The 23,484-nt window shown below is 35.1% G+C and overlaps 1 protein-coding gene across 12 annotated transcripts in view; it reads right to left on the minus strand.

The window, feature by feature from the left end:
- Positions 1-23,484, minus strand: part of PTPN13 (protein tyrosine phosphatase non-receptor type 13) — a 228,430-nt gene that overhangs the window by 113,042 nt on the left and 91,904 nt on the right. For 11 of the 12 annotated variants that reach the window (XM_030919866.1, XM_030919897.1, XM_030919901.1 and 8 more), the window contains exon 7: positions 16,928-17,491. The exons of the other annotated variant lie outside the window; for it this stretch is intronic. In XM_030919866.1, coding sequence (XP_030775726.1) covers positions 16,928-17,491 — 564 coding nt within the window. The remainder of the gene's footprint in view (positions 1-16,927; positions 17,492-23,484) is intronic. 12 annotated transcript variants of the gene reach the window in all.

Here is a 23,484-nt window from a genome sequence, read left to right on the forward strand (position 1 = left end):
AAGACACATAATTGCGAGATTCACCAAAGTTGAAATGAAGGAAAAAATCTTAAGGGCAGCCAGAGAGAAAGGTCGGGTTACCCACAAAGGGAAGCCCATCAGACTAACAGCAGACCTCTCGGCAGAAACTCTACAAGCCAGAAGAGAGTGGGGGCCAATATTCAACGTTCTTAAAGAAAAGAATTTTAAACCCAGAATTTCATATCCAGCCAAACTAAGTTTCATAAGTGAAGAAGAAATAAAATCCTTTACAGATAAGCAAATGCTTAGAGATTTTGTCACCACCAGGCCTGCCTTACAAGAGACCCTGAAGGAAGCCCTAAACATGGAAAGGAACAACCAGTACCAGCCATTGCAAAAACATGCCAAAATGTAAAGACCATCCAGATTAGGAAGAAACTGCATCAACTAACGAGCAAAATAGCCAGTTAATATCATAAAGGCAGGATCAAGTTCACACATAACAATATTAACCTTAAATGTTAATGGACTAAATGCTCCAATTAAAAGGCACAGACTGGCAAACTGGATAAAGAGTCAAGACCCATCAGTCTGCTGTATTCAGGAGACCCATCTCACATGCAGAGACATACATAGGCTCAAAATAAAGGGATGGAGGAAGATCTACCAAGCAAATGGAGAACAAAGAAAAGCAGGGGTTGCAATCCTAGTCTCTGATAAAACAGACTTTAAACCATCAAAGATCAAAAGAGACAAAGAAGGCCATTACATAATGGTAAAGGGATCAATTCAACAGGAAGAGCTAACTATCCTAAATATATATGCACCCAATACAGGAGCACCCAGATTCATAAAGCAAGTCCTTAGAGACTTACAAAGAGACTTAGACTCCCATACAATAATAATGGGAGACTTCAACACTCCACTGTCAACATTAGACAGATCAACAAGACAGAAAGTTAACAAGGATATCCAGGAATTGAACTCATCTCTGCACCAAGCGGACCTAATAGACATCTATAGAACTCTCCACCCCAAATCAACAGAATACACATTCTTCTCAGCACCACATCGCACTTATTCCAAAATTGACCACACAATTGGAAGTAAAGCACTCCTCAGCAAATGTAAAAGGACAGAAATTATAACAAACTGTCTCTCAGACCACAGTGCAATCAAACTAGAACTCAGGACTAAGAAACTCAATCAAAACCGCTCAACTACATGGAAACTGAACAACCTGCTCCTGAATGACTACTGGGTACATAATAAAATGAAGGCAGAAATAAAGATGTTCTTTGAAACCAATGAGAACAAAGATACAACATACCAGAATCTCTGGGACACATTTAAAGCAGTGTGTAGAGGGAAATTTATAGCACTAAATGCCCACAAGAGAAAGCAGGAAAGATCTAAAATTGACACTCTAACATCACAATTAAAAGAACTAGAGAGGCAAGAGCAAACACATTCAAAAGCTAGCAGAAGGCAAGAAATAACTAAGATCAGAGCAGAACTGAAGGAGATAGAGACACAAAAAATCCTCCAAAAAATCAATGAATCCAGGAGTTGGTTTTTTGAAAAGATCAACAAAATTGACAGACCGCTAGCAAGACTAATAAAGAAGAAAAGAGAGAGGAATCAAATAGATGCAATAAAAAACGATAAAGGGGATATCACCACCAACCCCACAGAAATACAAACTACCATCAGAGAATACTATAAACACCTCTACGCAAATCAACTACAAAATCTAGAAGAAATGGATAATTTCCTGGACACTTACACTCTCCCAAGACTAAACCAGGAAGAAGTTGAATCCCTGAATAGAACAATAGCAGGCTCTGAAATTGAGGCAACAATTAATAGCCTACCCACCAAAAAAAGTCCAGGACCAGATGGATTCACAGCTGAATTCTACCAGAGGTACAAGGAGGAGCTGGTACCATTCCTTCTGAAACTATTCCAATCAATAGAAAAAGAGAGAATCCTCCCTAACTCATTTTATGAGGCCAACATCATCCTGATACCAAAGCCTGGCAGAGACACAACAAAAAAAGAGAATTTTAGACCAATATCCCTGATGAACATCGATGCAAAAATCCTCAATAAAATACTGGCAAACCGGATTCAGCAGCACATCAAAAAGCTTATCCACCATGATCAAGTGGGCTTCATCCCTGGGATGCAAGGCTGGTTCAACATTCGCAAATCAATAAACATAATCCAGCATATAAACAGAACCAAAGTCAAGAACTACATGATTATCTCAATAGATGCAGAAAAGGCTTTTGACAAAATTCAACAGCCCTTCATGCTAAAAACGCTCAAGAAATTCGGTATTGATGGAACGTACCTCAAAATAATAAGAGCTATTTATGACAAACCCACAGCTAATATCATACTGAATGGGCAAAAACTGGAAAAATTCCCTTTGAAAAGTGGTACAAGACAGGGATGTCCTCTCTCACCACTCCTATTCAACATAGTGTTGGAAGTTCTGGCTAGGGCAATCAGGCAAGAGAAAGAAATCAAGGGTATTCAGTTAGGAAAAGAAGAAGTCAAATTGTCCCTGTTTGCAGATGACATGATTGTATATTTAGAAAACCCCATCGTCTCAGCCCAAAATCTCCTTAAGCTGATAAGCAACTTCAGCAAAGTCTCAGGATACAAAATTAATGTGCAAAAATCACAAGCATTCTTATACACCAGTAACAGACAAGCAGAGAGCCAATTCAGGAATGAACTTCCATTCACAATTGCTTCAAAGAGAATAAAATACCTAGGAATCCAACTTACAAGGGATGTAAAGGCCCTCTTCAAGGAGAACTACAAACCACTGCTCAGTGAAATCAAAGAGGACACAAACAAATGGAAGAACATACCATGCTCATGGATAGGAAGAATCAATATCGTGAAAATGGCCATACTGCCCAAGGTTATTTATAGTTTCAATGCCATCCCCATCAAGCTACCAATGAGTTTCTTCACAGAATTAGAAAAAACTGCTTTAAAGTTCATATGGAACCAAAAAAGAGCCCGCATTGCCAAGACAATCCTAAGTCAAAAGGACAAAGCTGGAGGCGTCACGCTACCTGACTTCAAACTATACTACAAGGCTACAGTAACCAAAACAGCATGGTACTGGTACCAAAACAGAGCTATAGACCAGTGGAACAGAACAGAGTCCTCAGAAATAATACCACACATCTACAGCCATCTGATCTTTGACAAACCTGAGAGAAACAAGAAATGGGGAAAGGATTCCCTATTTAATAAATGGTGCTGGGAAAACTGGCTAGCCATAAGTAGAAAGCTGAAACTGGATCCTTTCCTTACTCCTTATACAAAGATTAGTTCAAGATGGATTCGAGACTTAAGTGTTAGACCTAATACCATAAAAACCCTAGAAGAAAACCTAGGTAGTACCATTCAGGACAGAAGCATGGGCAAGGACTTCATGTCTAAAACACCAAAAGCAACAGCAGCAAAAGCCAAAATTGACAAATGGGATCTAATTAAACTAAAGAGCTTCTGCACAGCAAAAGAAACTACCATCAGAGTGAACAGGCAACCTACAGAATGGGAGAAAATTTTTGCAATCTACTCATCTGACAAAGGGCTAATATCCAGAATCTACAAAGAACTCAAACAAATATACAAGAAAAAAAAAACAACCCCATCAAAAAGTGGGGAAAGGATATGAACAGACATTTCTCAAAAGAAGACATTCATACAGCCAACAGACACATGAAAAAATGCTCATCATCACTCGCCATCAGAGAAATGCAAATCAAAACCACAATGAGATACCATCTCACACCAGTTAGAATGGCAATCATTAAAAAATCAGGAAACAACAGGTGTTGGAGAGGATGTGGAGAAATAGGAACACTTTTACACTGTTGGTGGGATTGTAAACTAGTTCAACCATTATGGAAAACAGTATGGCAATTCCTCAAGGATCTAGAACTAGATGTACCATATGACCCAGCCATCCCACTACTGGGTATATACCCAAAGGATTATAAATTATTCTACTACAAAGACACATGCACACGTATGTTTATTGCAGCACTATTCACAATAGCAAAGACTTGGAATCAACCCAAATGTCCATCTGTGACAGACTGGATTAAGAAAATGTGGCACATATACACCATGGAATACTATGCAGCCATAAAAAAGGATGAGTTTGCATCCTTTGTAGGGACATGGATGCAGCTGGAAACCATCATTCTTAGCAAACTATCACAAGAAGAGAAAACCAAACACCGCATGTTCTCACTCATAGGTGGAAACTGAACAATGAGATCACTTGGACTCGGGAAGGGGAACATCACACACCGGGGCCTATCATGGGGGGCGGGGGAGGGATTGCATTGGGGAGTTATACATGATATAAATGATGAATTGAAGGGTGCTGACGAGTTGATGGGTGCAGCACACCAACATGGCACAAATATACATATGTAACAAACCTACACGTTATGCACATGTACCCTAGAACTTAAAGTATAAAAAAAAAAAAAAAAAGAGAATCAAGGTTGGTGCGGAATTGTTTTTTGCTAGTCTGCAAACCTGAGGACAGTCTTCATTCACATGATGAAATTATTCCTTATGTTAGAAGATGTTTAATAGACATTCTTAACAGAAAAAGAAGAAAAAATGAAATAGTTAAATGGTACCATAGAAACCACGTTTGTGGAACCAGAATAGGGATGATGAACTGGAAATTGAGAGGTCATGCCCCAGAAAGGATAAGTCATGTTGAGACAAAGCTTTAAATAAATGCGAGAAGAAGTATAGATGACTGGCCACAGACTCCATGGAGAGAAAGTTCTGCACTGCTTCTAGGATAATGTTTACTTGGAGAACTAGGAATAATATTGCATACTTGACTCTGTCTGGCTTTGGGTATGGTGAACAGAAATATCAATAATACAACAATTGAGTTTTAAAACTGAAAAACCAAGGTATTTACCAGTTCTTTTTTTCCTAAATGATTGCATCCTATCACAGGAAAGTCTTATGGTAAACTAAACATTTTAAAATAATTCTCTGGTTTACTATGAATGTAATCTGAAAGGACTATAGAAGATGGAAAACAATACTTTTATTTAATACTAATTTAAATTGAATGAATATGGTACATTATATACAAGTTACATTTTTACTTAGGAAGAACTGCTATTTTCAAGGAACACCAAAGTACATTTGTTTTATTGTTACAGAATCCTCATGCTAAATTTTTAAGGAAATTTTCCAAAAAAACTTAACCAAACTGCAAACCTGGAATTGCAACACACAGGACAGTAAGACCAATAAGGCCATGGATAAGAATCAAATCTAAACAGACAGTATGGTTTTAATATCTTACAGAGAAAAGTAGAAGTCACAATAAACCTATTCAATAAACTGAGTAAATAACTTTTAGTCAATTGGATGTTATGCCTTGTTACAATTTCACACCCCATATTAAGTAATAAACGAATTTATTGTTTCACAACTATTTTTGCAAAGTTATTTCAGATAAATAAATTTTAATCTGAATTTCCATTCTTTGGTGGTACTTTATAATTGTTCTCATATTGTTTCACATATCCATATTTCCTCACCCTTACTACTACCCTATGTTTTATTTTCTTTTTTCTTCAGTTTACTCTGACACTACTAATAAACTTTTTTCAATCTCTGGGTTCCTTCTGTAAAACAAATAAACGCAACTTTGACTAACCATTCTTAAAAACATAATAAATCATTTTCCCTTGATGAACTATTGGTCTGTAAATGTTTTCAGTAATATACCTTCGGGGAGGAGGTTATTACCTTATGATACTTTACTGTTTTATAATAATAGGGCACTGGTACTCCAAAACACAAATGGGATAACTTGCTTTGCCTATTAGGGGTAGAAAGACTTTTTTCTTTTTCTTCTAATACTGAGGTAGGGGTGGGTGTATCTATGTTAACTGAAGTAGTAAGACTCTTTTTTGTGAGCTTCTTATGTTCTGAAGTGTGTCTTGGAAAATTTCTGAATAATAAATTTAACGTTTTCAGGTGTTGTTATAAAATTACATATTCTTTACCAAGAGAATCTTGCAGTGGTATATATGGAGAGGCACATTTTCCATGTTTATAGGTCATCTGAGCAGAAACATTTCTTGGTTCTCTGAGATGACCTGCAAATAAAGATATCTAGTAGGCACTAACCAGATAGAAGTGGTTTTCTTCCTCTGTTCTGGTCTGCTGAAGAGAGGTAATATCTAATTGTCAATGAGGTATGCTAACATTATTAACTATTTTTCTTTTTAGAGGATTCAGACACACAAACATGTTTTCTATTTTTGAGTGTATAATTCCAGCACTTTAGATTTGGTACAGATCCCAGGAATGTGGTATTAATCGGGTGATTTTCAAAAAATTGTGTATGTGGAAACTTCCAAACAGACACAAAAATAAAGAGTATGATGAATCTTCATGTACCCATTTCCCAGTACCAACAAAACCTGGCTGGTAGTTAAACTAGAAAGTATCAGGTTATTATTACTATTTTTTTAAACAAAAAGGATGCTTCTACATACTTACAGAATATTACAAAGTTTTCTTTTTCATTTTTTTGACACGGAGTCTCGCTCTGTCACCCAGGCTGGAGTGCAGTGGCCCAATCTCTGCTCACTGCAAGCTCCGCCCCCCGGGTTCATGCCATTCTCCTGCCTCAGCCTCCCGAGTAGCTGGGACTACAGGCATCCGCCACCACGCCCGGCTAATTTTTTTTGTAATTTTAGTAGACACGGGGTTTCACCATGTTTGCCAGGATGGTCTTGATCTCCTGGCCTCATGATCCGCCCGCCTCGGCCTCCCAAAGTGCTAGGATTACAGATGTAAGCCACCGCGCCTGGCCAGAATATTACAAAGTTTTCTGAATGCCAAAATTCTTGAATCATGTGCAATGGACCTATTAGAATAACCAATACACATTTTATAAAATACACATGTAGCCACCTTCATTGCAATGTTATAACTGTAATGGCAAAATTTTAAGCTTTCACCATTACAGTTGTCAAATTGAATTTATTTGCCTTTAGTGGGGTTGAAAATTAGTCTCAATATCTAATTTGTTGGTTTGCAAATTTCTTTTCTCAGCTAGTAAATATCTAAACGAAACCTACAATGTAAAAATTAGTGTACTAGGGTCCATTCAGAATCATAGTTTTTCCTCATTTTACTAGACAATTTCCTTCTTTTTGACTTCCTATGAGTACTTAGTTTTCAGCTACAAAAAATGAAGTTTCAGCAAAAAATCACAGTGTTAGAAATATTAATGAGAAGAAAAGAGCAAATGGGAGGGTAAAATCAGCCTAGGTTTTATGTCACCAAATGTGATGTCCCCAAAAAAGAAGTACCAAATAGGGTGTGTGTAAATAAATGTACACAAACACATAAAATTTATATCAATATATTCTCTCCAAAACCATTTTGTAGAATAGTCATGGAAGAATGAAAAGAATAAGGACTAATGAAGAATGGCTTAAAGAATTAAGATTTGGGCCATCATGTTTGGTTATGCCTGTAATCCCAGCACTTTGGGAGGCTGAGGCAGGTGGACTGATCAAGCCCAGGAGTTTGAGACCAGGATGGGCAACATGGTGAAACCCCATCTCTCCAAAAACAAAAACAAAAACAAAAACAAAAACAAAAACAAAAAAAGCAACCAGGCATGGTGGCACATGCTTGTAGTCCTAGCTACTTGGGAGGCTGAGGCAAGAGAATTGCTTGAGCCCAGGAGGCAGAGGTTGCAGTGAGCTAAGACGATGCCACTGCACTCTAGCTTAGGAAACAGAGCGAGACCCTGTCTCAAGAAAAAACAGAAAACAAAGAATTGAGATTTGGACAGCAGTCTAGTTATACAGATTCTATAATCACATATACTCTGAAATTAGAAGATATCCTTTCATCTCTAGCACTACTTTACCATAATGAAAAGTATACTTTTTGTTAGAATATGAGATATAAAAACCTAACAAATATTTTATTAGCCTTTATCTGTAATCTTGTCCTCTGAACAAAATTCACAGTGACTCTATTATATTGATGCCATTTATACAGCAACAATGAAAAGCAGTTTTTCAACAGGCAAGTGTGTTTTGCCATAAATTCTTGACAACTAAGAGTGTCAATTTCTGCCACCACTTAACACAATTAGCACTTTTATCATACAAAGTTGTGGCATGTGATCATGTACACTAGAGTTTAAATGTTTAGGACATCAGACTTGGATTATGAAGATCTGCATAATATTCTGGGATTATATAAAGCTATTTCAAATGAAACATTCAAGTCTACAATTTTCACATTAAAATGATTCTAAGCCAGCATAAACTGTAATCTAGAAACACCATTTACAAGTGATACATATTCAAGCTCAGACAAGTAATATGCAGAAAGTGAGACTCAGCCAATTGCAACAAGAATTAAATAACCACTTTTACCCTGATATTTCTTTACCTTTAATACATGATCCTAATTACAGATACAAGTTTCAAAGAGAAATAAAATGACTGCTTTTGTAGTGCAGAAGTATAAAACATTTTTTAAAATTCCACATTTTTAAGGATATGGGTCCTAACAAAATATTTCAATTTTCAAAAAAAGCAAAAAACACAGTAATAATATTATGTACTCATACATTAAGTGTTATTTTCTATGCTTCCTTTATGGGAGAATAATTTTTGGGAGATTAGCGACTGTCTTTTTTATGTGTTTACTAGTCTACTGTATTCCATATTACACCACACTGCAATGAATACAATATGTTCTAAATCCCTTGAGAGCTAGACATAATGAATAAAATTTTTAACCTGGGTGAACAAAGCTCATACAAGTGTGAATGTATGTAAGGAAGGAAAGATGTATGGAGAAATGCTCTGTAAACTGTTAGTCACTCTATAGACCTAAAATATATGCAGAGTAGGGATATCAAAAAGAATGAACAGTTTCCACCTCCTTCTCTAGGGGTCTTGTGTGATACAGTAGCCACATAGCTGGGCTGTGATGTGGGCTAGGCTCACTGTATCATTCTTCCAGAATCTTCAAGGATTCACTGTGACTTCATTGTCCTTTTCAAAACTTTCAAAGAGTACAGAGTTCAACAGGAAATCAATTACATTCTCTGTTGGTTGTTCAGGTTATATGTGAAAAGTATATGAGTTTACTCTTAGAGTTGGACAAAACAGAGGAAGAGGAGGTATGATTTCTTCTCACTATATGTATAACTTGCCAGAGACTATTGTTGTAACCCATTATCTGAAATAGCACCACTGCATATATTAAAATTCTTTAATAGCCACATTGTAATACTCTGTTTATATTAACACTTACTGAGTACCTATTATATGTCAGGCGTAGTGGCAAATGCTAAGGATACAGCTATGAATTAGACCAGGCCAAATTTTCGAGGTCTGTAGGAGGAAAGACAAGCTCCTGAAAGAAAAACAGCCCATCATCATCCTAAACTGGGAAGGTGAGAGAAAGATTCCTGAAACATCAATGTCCGAAAGCTTTGAGTCTTAAGGCAGATTGCTGTGTGAATAAAGGCAAAGAAATATAAAATGGTCTATAAATAGGTAGGTAGGTAAGTAGGTAGGTAGATCAATCAATCATCCATCCATCCACACACGTGTGTGTTTGTGTGTGTGTGTATTTCTTTTCTCTACATACACACAAATTCAGAGCTGGGGAGGCAAGGAGGGAGGAAAAGAGGGTAAAAGAGTAAGAAGGAAGGGAGTGGGGAGGAGAGAAAGAAAAAGGGAGGGAGGGAGAGACAGAGAAAAGGAGAGAATGATAGTGTGAGGTGTGATATGGAAAAAGCTAAAAGATGAGATGAGAGATATAATCATGGGGAACCTTAAGTATGATGATCCAAGGAGCTAGAATTTTATCCTGTTCAGGTGATGGAACATTGGTAAATGGCTGACAGCAGAGAACAAACGTATTCAAACTTGCATGGCAGAGAGACAAATGGAGAGACAAGGGGACTGCGATGAAATGAGGAAACACTTAAGTTTAAAATTGCTGTGTCTTAAAAAATGTGATGATGTCCATTGTTAGTAAGATCAATTTTCAATCTTTCTTAAGACATATCAGTCCGTCCTTAGAGTGTATGTCAAAGCCAACTGGGTCTATGTGAACCATGCTATGGGTAGATTTAAATTAGGTCTCTCATTTCCAATAAAGGAGCATATTATTTCTGTGAACTCTGCTCTCACGTTATCATGAATACAGACACTGGAAAGTCTGTATTGGTTTGACCTTCAATTTTCCCTAGTATTTAAAAATGTAATTTTATTTTTCCACTTGTATAATCCAAAAGAAGAGAAGTAAATATATATTCTCAGTTGTATTCTTAAACTAAATAATGACTTATCGCTCACCTTCTCCCAAATGGTTCTAAAACCGGTCTTTTCTCAACTGATTGTTGGTATTTTACACTGACCTAATGTCATATGGGAATAGTCTAAAGATGCACTGTCCAATATGGTGACTACTAGCCACATGTAACTATGTAAGTTTAAATAAAATATTCAGTTCCTCAGTTGTACTACCTACATTGCAAGTGCTGCATAGTCACACGTAGCTAGTAGCTACTGAGTTGGACTGTGCAAATATAGAATATTTCCTCCATTGAAGAAATTCTGTTGGACAATACTGGTCTAAATTACAAATCTCTTTAAAATCCAGCCATGGAAACACAGTAGACACTTCTTTTCTTTCTAAGACATTGATTCTATCTACATTATAATTCAGAGATACAAAATATATTTGCGTCTCATTTATAATCTAATACTTAAGTTTTCTTAATCTAGTAATTAAGTCATTAATGCCTGAAATACATATGATATTTGACCAATATGACAGAAAATCCCTGCTTCTCATTTACTTCTGTGGAACTGATATAAATCAAATAGAAACTGAATATTAAAATTATTTATTTTAGCTCATGGAGTAACTTAATAACTCAATCATTTTTTTCTTGCTATTCAAAGGGAAATGCAGCAAAGAAATAAAAATTAAAATAGTTCATCCTTACTAGTTTTGGAATTTAAAAAAGCAAAATAAGTTTTGGAAAAATACATAACTCTCCATGAAATTATAAATACTAAAAGTACCACATATAATACTTGAATTCACACACTTATAAATTCATCCCTTTGCTTTTGTTAAGTGTAACTATAAGAATGTAAACTTTTAAATTCAGTCTTCTCCAATGAAACATTAAGGTTCCTCAAATGAGAATAGGTTCCCATACTTGAGTGTTTACATATTCTAGTTGCACAACACAGAGTCTAAGCTGTGTTCACAGGGCAGTCACAGGATAGCAAAACTAGGCTAGGACCAGAGATTACACTACTAGAAGGAAGAAAACAATACTTCATTTTGATGTGAACTAGGTTGATTAACAACCCATTAAACAAATAACACTTAACCATAACCACTTTTGTAGAAATTAGTTGTATCTGTTCTTCATACTTTCCTTTCTAGTATTGTGCAGAATGCAGAGGAGTTGCAACTGTTGGAAGCCAAATGCTATTCATGATCCCCACCCAGGGTGTGGGAGTACTGCTCATACTACACTCACAGTACTGGTTCCAAGTCAATCTCTCATAATCAGGAATCTACTGCCAACCCACAGAGCAATGGATAGGGCGTGTATGGTAATCACATTACAAGAAAGAGAGAAAGAGACACTTGTCAGATACTCCTATTAGAAAACAAACAACTACGCAGATCTTGGGATGCAGTTGAAGAGGTAGAAAATAAAATACTGAGAAAAAAGAAGAGAATTAGATAGTCCTGTGCTGAGGTGAAAAAAAGTAGAATTAAAAGAATGAAGCAAAAAAGAGCAACATCAAATTTTAAAACTAGTTTTCACAAGAGAAAACTAAGTTATGTTTCTTCCTGCCCCTTTCCTACTGCTTTACATATGTGGAGAACTATCTGAAAAGTTGTTAACTTAATAATCACAGTAATAATCTTCTATTTATACGTTTTCAATTTCAACTACAATTTCTTTCTTGAGATCTTTGTTCCTATCTCATTTTGTTCCCAAAGAAATCAGACGACTCAATGTCAATCACTGCTTTTTGATAATTTATGGTCTATCTGGTCAGTCATAGGATTAGCTGCCTTAAAGATCCGACCATAGTATAATCCCACCAAAATACTATCTACTACAATAGATGACATAATGGAGTTCCAGCTTAACTCCTGCACTGTATGGTTTAATGAAGAACCAAAAGTGCCTCATTTTTAGCCTTTCTTTCATAACACTATCTTGTTTTGCTGTATTAAAAAGTATATAATTTTGTTAAGGAGAGACTTAAGGGACTTGGTAGGCAGTTAGTTGAATGTCCAATGTCCCAGGCAGTAACAACATCTTTTCAATCATGTATGTGACATGTATCTCTAAATGAGGACAGCAGAGTGGAAGAATCCTATAATTGGGCTCTAGAGACTTGGATTCAAAATACAGCTCTGTTATGAATTATGAATTATGTATCTCCTTTGGCAAACTAGTCTACTTCTCTGGACCTCTGAAAATGAGATGTTTGGTTTAAATGGTATCCAGATTCCTTCCACTTTGAAATTCCATGACTTGAAGGTCTGTTGTCCCCTATACTAGTTAGCTGGTTGATGTTGTTAGCTGAGGAAATGCTGAGGAGATTACTTGGGTAAAGGATCCTTTGAAGAGAATGGGGCATGGGTTAAGGAAAAAGCTATGTATCAGAGGTTGGAGGACAAAACTTTCTTATTAACTCAATAACCCTCCTTGCACACCCAAAGAAAAAAATTAAAATTTAGCAATTTTGTTTCTTCCAATTATTATATCAGCTCAATGAATGTGGGAATACATTTTTTTTTTTTAAGTCACATGTAGTGGGAAATCTTTAAGACTGATATTCTGAAAATCCATGATGAAAATCTACAATCTCTGAAATAATAAAACTCTATCATTAACTCATTATGTGATCTTGGGTATGTTATTAAATCTCCACAAGCCCAAGGATATGTTTGGATAACATGTGCTCTAAGACCTCTTCTAATTCTATAATTACTGAAACCCATTAGCAACTGCCAAATTTAAAGATCACAAAAATTGTAGAAAACATTTAACTTTTAAAACACAAATATTTTAAGAAAGAAATGTGTACAATAAAATGTGTACATTAATGATATTTACAGTTCTGCTTGATTTATCACATATAAAAGGGATCTGTGAAGCCTGTCTCTCATGAGAATTAAATGAGAAAAATGGGATTTATATGATTTTCTATTTTTTTTTGTATAGTAGCTAAAATCTTCCTATTACCAATCTGCACGTTTGCTTGCATATCTTTGTTTTTTTTTTTTTCTTTTTCTGAGATGGAGTCTTGCTCTGTCACCCAGGCTGCAGTGCAATGGCACAATCTCGGCTCACTGCAACCTCCACCTCCTGGGTTCAAGTGATTCTCCTGCCTCAGCCTCCTGAGTAGCTGAGACTACAGGCATGTACCACCACACCCGGCTAATTTTTGTATTTTTGGTAGAAACGGGGTTTCACCGTGTTAGCCAGGATGGTCTTGATCTCCTGACCTGTGATCCACCCGCCTTGGTCTCCCAAAGTGTTGGGATTACAGGCGTGAGCCACCGCGCCCGGCCTTGTTTGCAACATAAATTACCTTACCTTCAGAAAAAGCACAGCATAAGACCAGCAGGTTAGTCAACTAAATAACTAGTAAGAATTAGTGCTTTTGAATTCTAAACCTCTAACGTTCCTTTTGATTAATGCTTATAGTCTAAAGCAAACATAATTTATTGCTGCTTTCAAGTTACTATATAATAATGGAGATTTAAGGTAGTGTATTTCCATAATAATCCAACATTTTTAGGTGTTTGTTTAACTGGGTTGTAAAATATCCTCTGGGGGAATAATGGGTAGGTTCTTCATGAGAGCAAATGCTTTTGAAAACCCTGGTTAAAAAGATTTCAGGATTGTCCTATATCAAACCATTCAAAGTACATTTTTTTTTAAAAGCTTTTCTTTTGTTTGTGCATCCTATAACAAATACAAAATTTCTAAATCTGAAAATGATGTATCAAATACATAATTACCTTTTGAACAAATAAGACTCTACAAGAATTATGTATTATCTTTGCAGATATAAAAGTGTATGTAGAAATAAGATGGTCTGAGTTTCCTTAACACTTACACACATGTGCATACACATGATCTGAGAAGATAATAGAATCATATGGTACAATAGTCTAATATATTTTGTTATTGGTAATGAAAAATAAATGAAATATATTAAATAGACTATGATGGTATAATTTAACAGATTAAATATGTTTCCATTAATGTTTGATGTTTTTCTTGTTTAACTCTCAAAGCAAGGTTCAAGTGTAAAAAAAAAATCTCAAGCTTTGCTAATTCACATTACTACTAATTTACCAAATATTAAGACAAGGAATGTTCTGAAACTTAGATCACACAGAAAAAAATTAGAAATTATAATAATTATTTTTATTTGAGACAGAGTTTCGCTCTTGTTGCCCAGGCTGTAGTGCAATGGTGTGATCTCGGCTCACTGCAACCTCTGCCTCCTGGGTTCAAGTGATTCTCCTGCCTCAGCCTCCCAAGTAGCTGGGATTACAGGCATGTGCCACCATGCCTGGCTAATTTTTGTATTTTTTTTTTTTTTTTTTTTTTTGTAGAGACAGGGTTTCTCCATGTTTTGAGGCTGGTTTTGAACTCCTGACCTCAGGTGATCTGCTTGCCTCAGCCTGCCAAAGTGCTGGGATTACAGGCATGAGCCACCACGCCTGGCCAATTTTATTATTACTATCATTAGAGACAGGGTCTCATTTTGTTGACCTGTCTGGAGTGTAGTGGCATGGTGACACAACACTGCAGCTTCAAACTTCTCGGCTCAAGTGATCCTCCCACCTCAGCCTCCCGAGTAGCTGGAACTACAGGTGTGCACCACCACACCTGGATAATTTAAAAATTTTTTTGTAGATATGAGGTCTTGCTATGTTGCCCAGACTGGTCTTAAACTTCTGACTTCAAGCAGTTCTCCCACCGTGACCTCCAAAAGTACTAGGATTACATGTGTGACCCACCATGCCTGGCCTATAATTTCATTTTTAATATTCACATTAAAAAAAAGATACTACTCAGCCTTTCAAATGTTAGAAATATTCATCTAGATTGGTACATACCTTCATTATTTCTATTTCAAAACTATAACGGTTTTATTTATTTGAATCATTGAAGGGTTTTTTTTTTTCCCACAATGGACAAGATTTCTTTATATAATTGTTTCCATGATGACATGTTCGACAGAAGGTCAGACTAAATTAATGTTCATATACTAGCTGTTGTACAACATAAAAAAGGAGACTTTTCTTTTAAACCATAGAAGGTGCCTAATCTCTTTGCTATCACAATTCCAAAAGTTGTGAAGTGGTGTATAACACACATTTCTAAAATTTTACTTCCTATCTTTGAAAGTTTTTGATCAAGATTATATGTAACCATCTCATAAAGTTGGCTAATGTTTTTGAAAAATTCATGTTATATAGGAACTCATATAAATTAAATATTCAATAATTTCCTCCATTAATTTCAAACTCTTTACTAATTTTCAATTCCTGAAATTGAAAAAAAAATGCAAAGCTTCTTTTACTCGAAGTAAAGCAAAACTCAGAAAGTATGTTCAACTCCAGAGCTATGCTTAAAACTTAAGTAACAGGGCAACAGACCTTTAGAGTACTTTAAAGGAAATATATGAATAAAAAAATTACACTAGAACAATGACCTTAAAAATAAATATGATCCTTAATTATGTCATTCTTTTCTTTGAACTAGAAAGCATCTTAAAGTTGTCTTTAATCAGCTATGTCCTAGGATTTGTCTAGGAAGCAAGGGCAGTTATAAAACTCGAATCTTAAAAAATGTACAGAATTAGATTAAAAATTATATCTTCTCTTGCTTATATTCATACTAAAAATAGCCTCTATCTATATGTCACAACTATTTATACTGAAAATAGCCTCTATCCATATGTCTTGGACATAATTTTACTCCAATCAACATATTGAGTTTTGTGTGTGAAATCAAGTATTTTTGAAACAGAGTTTTCCCCTAGAATAAGAATTTACCATTTATAAAGTTATTTTTATATTACTCACACTAATAATGTAATATTAATCACTTTACATTCATTACCTAATTAATCTGCTTTGAGAAGCCCATTTTATAGATGGGGTAATTTAGACTTGGAGAGATGAAGCCCAAGTAAACACCACATCGTTACCAATGGAGGAACTAATTCAAACCTAGGCTGACTCTGTAAACCTAAAATGTACTATGATTCAAAAGGTATGGATTCAAAACTTTATTCCAGACAAAGTAAATTATAATCTTCTACAGTTGCACCCCAAAATTTGCAATTTGAAGCTGGTGGTTTGAGAAGCAATGCACCATAACCATGGTATTCAGGTTCTCTAGCACTGCTGACTTTGATGAACTGCTTTCTATTTCCACAAACCAGTTATTTACTGAAGCTTCCCATGAGATAGTGCATGGTACATGGTATGGTGGAGAATTTAAGCAAAAAGAAGTAGAAAATATGCCTCCTGCCTTTAAGAAGCTTGCAATCTAAAAATATGCTACCCCAAATATTGAGAGACTATAACATGACTGGGCATGTTTATCAGGGATGACTTTGTGGAAGCAGAGTACTTCAATTAGGGTTTTGATGGAAGGGAGAACAGAAATTGACAGAGAAGTACGAGATTAACCAGGGTAAAAATGTTTGGCAGTGAAAATAAGACTTGTGGAATAATTTAATAACCCTTCTTTATTTTGAAAAAACATTTAAAATACTTCAATTCTCTCTCAAACATGCACAAAATTACTAACCTTCTACATTCATGGCTTCTCTCAGAACCTGAAGTTTCTTTTGTCTCTCTCGGATTCGGTCCAAAGCACTTGATATTGCTGAGGAGGTGGGCAATTCTCGAGTGTGATATATTGGATCCATTTTCTGAGGGCCAAAGATATCCAAGGCTATACTTCCATCTGAGTATCTTGCCTCCTTTTTTCTAGGAGTGGTTGAAGTCCGCACTGTTACTGCCTCAGGGTGACAACGACGATATGTGGCAGTCTCTCCTGAAGAGAAGTCTCTGTCAGCTGTACAAAGCAAATCCATGGATGAAGCCCAGATCTTCTTCTTAGAAAGTACATCAACGCCAGGGATGGTTTTTTTTCCTGGGCCACTAGTTTTGAACTGGTAAGGGGAGCGTGTATTTTCAGAATCTTCATGTCCAGAATTATCTGATAAAATGTCCTTGAAATAATCCTCCTCATCTTGTGTATCTCTGATGGACAGAAATCCCATAGATTTACTAAGCCCTTTGTTAAGAAAGGTCTGATGAGAGAGTGGAGCCTTTTGTATGTCTAGTACATCAGAAGTAGAGCTTCTCCCTGGAATGATAAGAATCTATCATGTATGCACAGAATTTTTAGAAAATAAATAGAAATGTAATCCACTATTGACAATGAAAGTGGTGGCAATTTCCTAAATGTTCCAAATGGAAGATCAGAGGTGAAATGGTATGGTGGTGATGGTGATAGTGGAAGAGGAAAGAGATGCTATGTTTGCATAACTTTTTGTAGTTCATTGTCTCTTATCTAATAAAATCAATATACTGAACTGACATTTTTGAGTGGTATTATTTTCTATTCATCAAATGTGAATTATTTGGTTTGAAAAAGCAGACAACTATCCAGTTTGGAAGAATGTTCACTATCCAAGAAATGATTTGGGGCAATAATGGAATGTATAGTGAACTACTTTAACTTCTACAGGTATAACTCAAACATTATGTCATATCACTATAAAGCCTGGGTATATTCCGATCTTTTAAATAAATACATTTAAGGAAGAAACAAAGAATTCTTGCTATATTCTGGATGGAAACAGGATTGTAGCATTTGGAATTCTTAAGTATCACGATTTTATTATAATTAGATTCGTTTTCAGAAAACTTTATTGTGTTTGAAATCCAAATAATTTGACTGTGTTTAAGTTATGAAAGAAACTTAATATTTCCATGGCAGACCCTCATGCACTAAAAAGTTTTTTCCTCTAGAACATAATTTACCATTATTTGCCATTTGTAATAAAGTACCAACTCTTATTCTTTAGTTCCTGAGGTAGTTAAAATCAGTAGTCATTTTACTTTTTTTTTAAAGGCAGTAGTCTACAAATGTGACACACACCAAAAATGTCCATCCAGTAATTTTGTGAATCCATAGATTCAGCAAAAAATCATATATATGTCCACTACTGAAAAAAGAAATGTGGGTAAATACTTTATAGTTACTAACTCAATAGCCCACAAACACTGAAGATTTCCTGTGCTACCTTCTGTGATCTTTTTGATAATCTATCTGCTATACAATATAAAATAATGACTAAAACCTTCTTAGTAATAATAAATTGGCTTGTTAATTTATTTAAAGACATCAATTGCCTCTGTAGTGTAACAACTATAAGCTTTAATTCCCTGAACACAAATTTTACCTTAAAAAATCTTTAAAAAGTGAATTCATTTCAGAATGGCAGCAAATAATTGCTTAAGCATAAGATTAAAACATTGTGCTTTTATTGTACCTCATCTTCCCATGAATCTACTGAAGTGTAAATAAGGATAACATCTATATTTTGGGCACATCAAATAAAGAACACCAAGAAATATACCATACCACATCCAAACACAGATTGCCACAGACTCCAGCTTCTAACCTAAGATAATTTGAAAACTGATAAACATATGTCTGTGTTACATTATTTTAGGGGTAAGTTATATTCTTAAACCACATTTGGAACTCATTAATTTAAAATTTTATTGAATAGAGAACAGAGATATTCTCGAAAATTGATGGAACACATTATATTTTAAAAAAAAGAATGTAAAGGATTCAAGGATCATAAACCATAGATAGATGAACTCAACCATCTGCCTTATTCTGCTACCTTGACTACCAAACAAGCAGTTAAAACTTGGAAAAACATCAAACAAGTGGGTATGTGGCAACACCATAAATTCATACTCAATCACTTTGTACACGCAACACCACGTGTTAATAGTAAGTCTGTTTACTTTCCACAATGACTGTTTCACTTTTCCTCATTCTTCACATTTTCTCCCTACTCTTTTAGCTGATGCTGTTGTCATAACTCCAAGAAAACCAGAGCTGTTGGAGGAGGGCTTTCTCATCTTTCCATGAGAAATTCTATAATACCTATGTCTACTCTTTTTTTTTTTGAGTCTTGCTCTGTCACCCAGGCTCGAGTGCGGTGGCGCTACCTCGACTCACTGCAAGCTCCACCTCCCAGGTTCACGCCATTCTCCCGCCTCAGCCTCCCGAGTAGCTGGGGCTACAGGCACCCGCCGCCGTGTTAATTTTGTTTTTGTATTTTGAGTAGAGACGGGGTTTCACTGTGTTAGCCAGGATGGTCTCCATCTCCTGACCTCGTGATCCGCCCGCCTCAGCCTCCCAAAGTGCTGAGATCTCAGGCGTGAGCCACCGCACCCAGCTATGTCTACTCTTCTCTTTGCCATCTTAAAAGATGAAATTTCCTACCAGTTGAAGGCCAATCCCCAATACGTATTCTGGATTCTCCCCTCACAATTTTGCTTTATCAAAGACTTTACTTCTATGGTTAATTCTCTGTTGCTAACTCCTCATATTTTCATTATTCTTCCTTTCCATTGAATATTCCCATTAGTATGTGAACATAATCTAGTATCTACCATAGTCAAACCAAACCAAACCAAATCTTCCTCTGTTAACCACATTTCCCCCTAGCTACTGCTGTCTCCCATTTCTTACTTCCCATTCATTATTCTACCCATTTTAATCAGCTTCCAACTACTCCATACATTAGCAACTCTCATTAGTTATGACCAATGATCTCTGCTTGCCAAATCAGATGGACATTTTGGTATACATATCGTACTTCTCAGTAACAACTGGTTATGATGACCATCCTTTACTCAATCTTTTCCTGTCTTTATATACCTATATATCCTACCTGTCAGACTGCTCATTCTTAGTCTTTGGTTTTTCTTCCCTTATTAGATATCCAAATGTTGGATTTCCTCAGGTGTCAGTTTTAGAATTCCATCTACTCACTTTGTCTTTATGTAATTTCTTCCATTAACAAGGCAGTAATATCATCTATACCTTGACAACTCCCAATTGATACGCTTAGCACTGACCTCCTCTGGGAGTTCCAATCGTATGTAATGAAACTTCTACTTACATTTCAGAAGACCCTCAAATGCAACATGCTCAAAACTGATCTTTTGCTTCCCACATCCAGAACTGTCCATTCTCCCCCAGTCTTTCCTATTACAATAAATGGCCCAATTACTCAACTGATTGTTCAAAACAGAAATATGGGCACCATCCTTAAATCTTTTACCTTATTTAATCCCCATATCAAATCCATCAGTAAATGATGGCTATTTAAATTCTCAAAGATATCTTATTATTTCATGTATTCTAATTCCGCTGCCATCACCCTATTTCCAATTAACATTATTGCTTGACTATAACACTGCAATGGCCCTAAGCATTTTCCTTCTGGAGAATGAATAGCTTGCTAAAAGCTAAATGGGAAACAATAAATAGACTTTATTTACAAATAAAAGATTTCATATCTGTATTCCTTGGGTAAGATTTCAAGAGTATAAAAAGTCTTTGTAATAGAACACATCCCATTTATTTAAGTTGAAAAAAACTTCCTTGTAAGTTACACTGTGTTTTAACTATTTTTGTTATATGTGATTAACATTATCCCACACTGGATACCATCATTCACCTTTCACTTCACCCAGACTCAAACATTCACATCTCTTAGAAGTAAACTTCAAAATGACATTTCAATATTAAAAGAGGCTCCCCAAGTCCCCATGTGTCCTCACAAATGTGTACAAGTGCATTTTAAAAGAAAGAAACATGATATTATTAATATGCCTAAGTTCTGAAGCACCACCATGTTGATCTGAATAATAGTTTAAGTTTCCACCTTAAGCTTGGCAGGAAATGTTTGATTTCTTTCTGCTCAGTGAAGCTATTTTATCAGCATTGGCAGTATTAGGTAACAAAGCAGGGGCAGACAGCCCACTAGTTTAGGCCTTAGCTTCTGTGACAGATCTCAGAGGTAAGATATAAGAAGAGAACTTTTAAGGTCATTTACTTATAGATAAAAAAATTTTATTGTATTTGAGCTGAACAATGAAATCACTAGGTATAAGGCATTATCCCCAAATTTGCATACTTCTTTCCATCTAATTCTGTATCTCACTGTCCATCTTAACATTTTCTTTATTAAAGACTGTAGTCAGGAGCCTAATAAACTAATGCTATCACCACATATAGATTTTAGGTTGGTGCACATTGAAGAAAATGTTTTACTAATAATGTATCATAAGGTTGCTTTGCTGCATTTGACCATTGACAGTTAAGAACTGGCACTGCCAAGTGTCCTAGGTGTGTTAGAAGAATTACTTCTTCAAGAAATAATTTTTTTTTCAATCTTAAACTTTTAAAATTAGTGTATGCAGTTGACTGTTAGCTGCTGAATACTTCTGCCTGGCAATGGCTGTAATTAGTATATTTACATTGATTTTGTCCTTAAAATAAGGTTTTATGAATCTGTAAAAGGTAAATGAAAAGAGCACTCGTGCAATACTACTGTGCAAAGCAATGATGGCTAAGAAGGTCTGAGGAATACTCTTCCCTTATATTTTATCCAAATAAGACTGTTATTTCAGTATTAGGACTTTTAACTCTATTAAAAAATAGAAACATTAAACAAAATTTGGTTTATCCTGAGTGACTAATTGTAATCACTCACAAATTCTCTTGAGTTTAGATATAAGGGAGATTTTATTCTCCAATATGACTATTAGAGGATAAAATCAACAAACAATCTACTTGAGGATTTGATTTTTCTGTTAATTTTGTAAAGTCCTGACAGTCAATGCTTCCTTATCTGTATTAGAACAGCATATTAATAACAAGAATTCTAAGGAACTATTAGACAGTAATACTAAATCTTTTTTAGTATTATAAAAACAAAATTACAAATAAAAGGTATTAAAATCTGAATTAAAACTTCTGATGTTTTTATTGTTATAATAAGAAAATGGTCTAATAATATGAGCCAAGATGTTTTCTTTTTCTTTTGCATACAACTTAATGTTTAAAATAGGCTAAATAAATAAACCATAGTTTCACATATTTCTTTATGGAACTATTAAATAATTATAGTACAAATATATTACACTTCAAAATCTAGTATTTCCATAAAACCTTTTCTCGTTCAATCAACAAATAGACACTGAACATCTATAAAAACTAATGTACTTAATACAGTAGGTTTTCCCTATCCCCAGCATCTACATGTCCAGAAAGCTTAACTTTTATGAATGTCCTTTATGAAACAAATATATGTATATATGTAAATGACAACCTGCTATTTAAAATATGTTACCAAGTAGGTATAGACTCAGTAAAATCTCTTAATTGCTATCTTTAAAATACTCTGTAACAATTAATTTCTGAAATATTAAGCCTCTGAATCATTGAAAGTAATAAAATCTAAACTATGTTAGCATTTGATAATCCTTACAATTTGATAAATATTGCAAGGCTCACCTTTTTCTTTCTACAGACCCACAATGGAAAGGGAGATAGAATGGGAGTCATATATACATAAATAAATATATATGAATATTTTTTATTCTTAGAAAAAATACACTGTCTGCAAAAATTAATAATACAACATTACAGTTATTAAATCAAGAAGTAACAAATAAGCAAATAAATTTCAATTACATAACATGGCCACTTAATGGTAGTAGGAAATGATAGTAGGGAACTGCCGAAAGAGGTTAGAGAAATAACAAGAAAGACAAATAAGAAAGGATGGAGGGAGAGAGGAAAGAAAAGAGGGAAGTGGAGAGAGGAAAGAGAGGGAGAAAATAGAAAAAGATAAATAAGAAAAACAACAATGTCTTTTAAATCTAATGTTCCACTTATTAAAATGTTCATTATATCTCCCAAAAGATTCTTTCAGCTTGCTATTGACATTCATTTATAAGTTTCTGTTATTAATCGATTCTAAAATAGGAGACTGAAAATTTCATCAATTAACAAATTGCTGCTACTGTTAGTGGCAAAGTTTACACTATATACTATCTCAAATCCTAGAATACTATAAAAATAAACAGATTTTTACTTACAAAAACAAAGTGACAAAAGTACAGTATGGGGATACAAGTGTAGGAAGGAAATATTTGCAAGAAAGGATTAAAAATAGTTTCAAAGTTGTCACCACACTGTATTTTTTTTGGCCCACATATAAACTAATCACGTATGTATTAGAAAAAAAACCCTGA

Source organism: Rhinopithecus roxellana, chromosome 2, assembly GCF_007565055.1.
Source record: "Rhinopithecus roxellana isolate Shanxi Qingling chromosome 2, ASM756505v1, whole genome shotgun sequence".
In the NCBI taxonomy this organism is placed as follows: Eukaryota; Metazoa; Chordata; class Mammalia; order Primates; family Cercopithecidae; genus Rhinopithecus; species Rhinopithecus roxellana.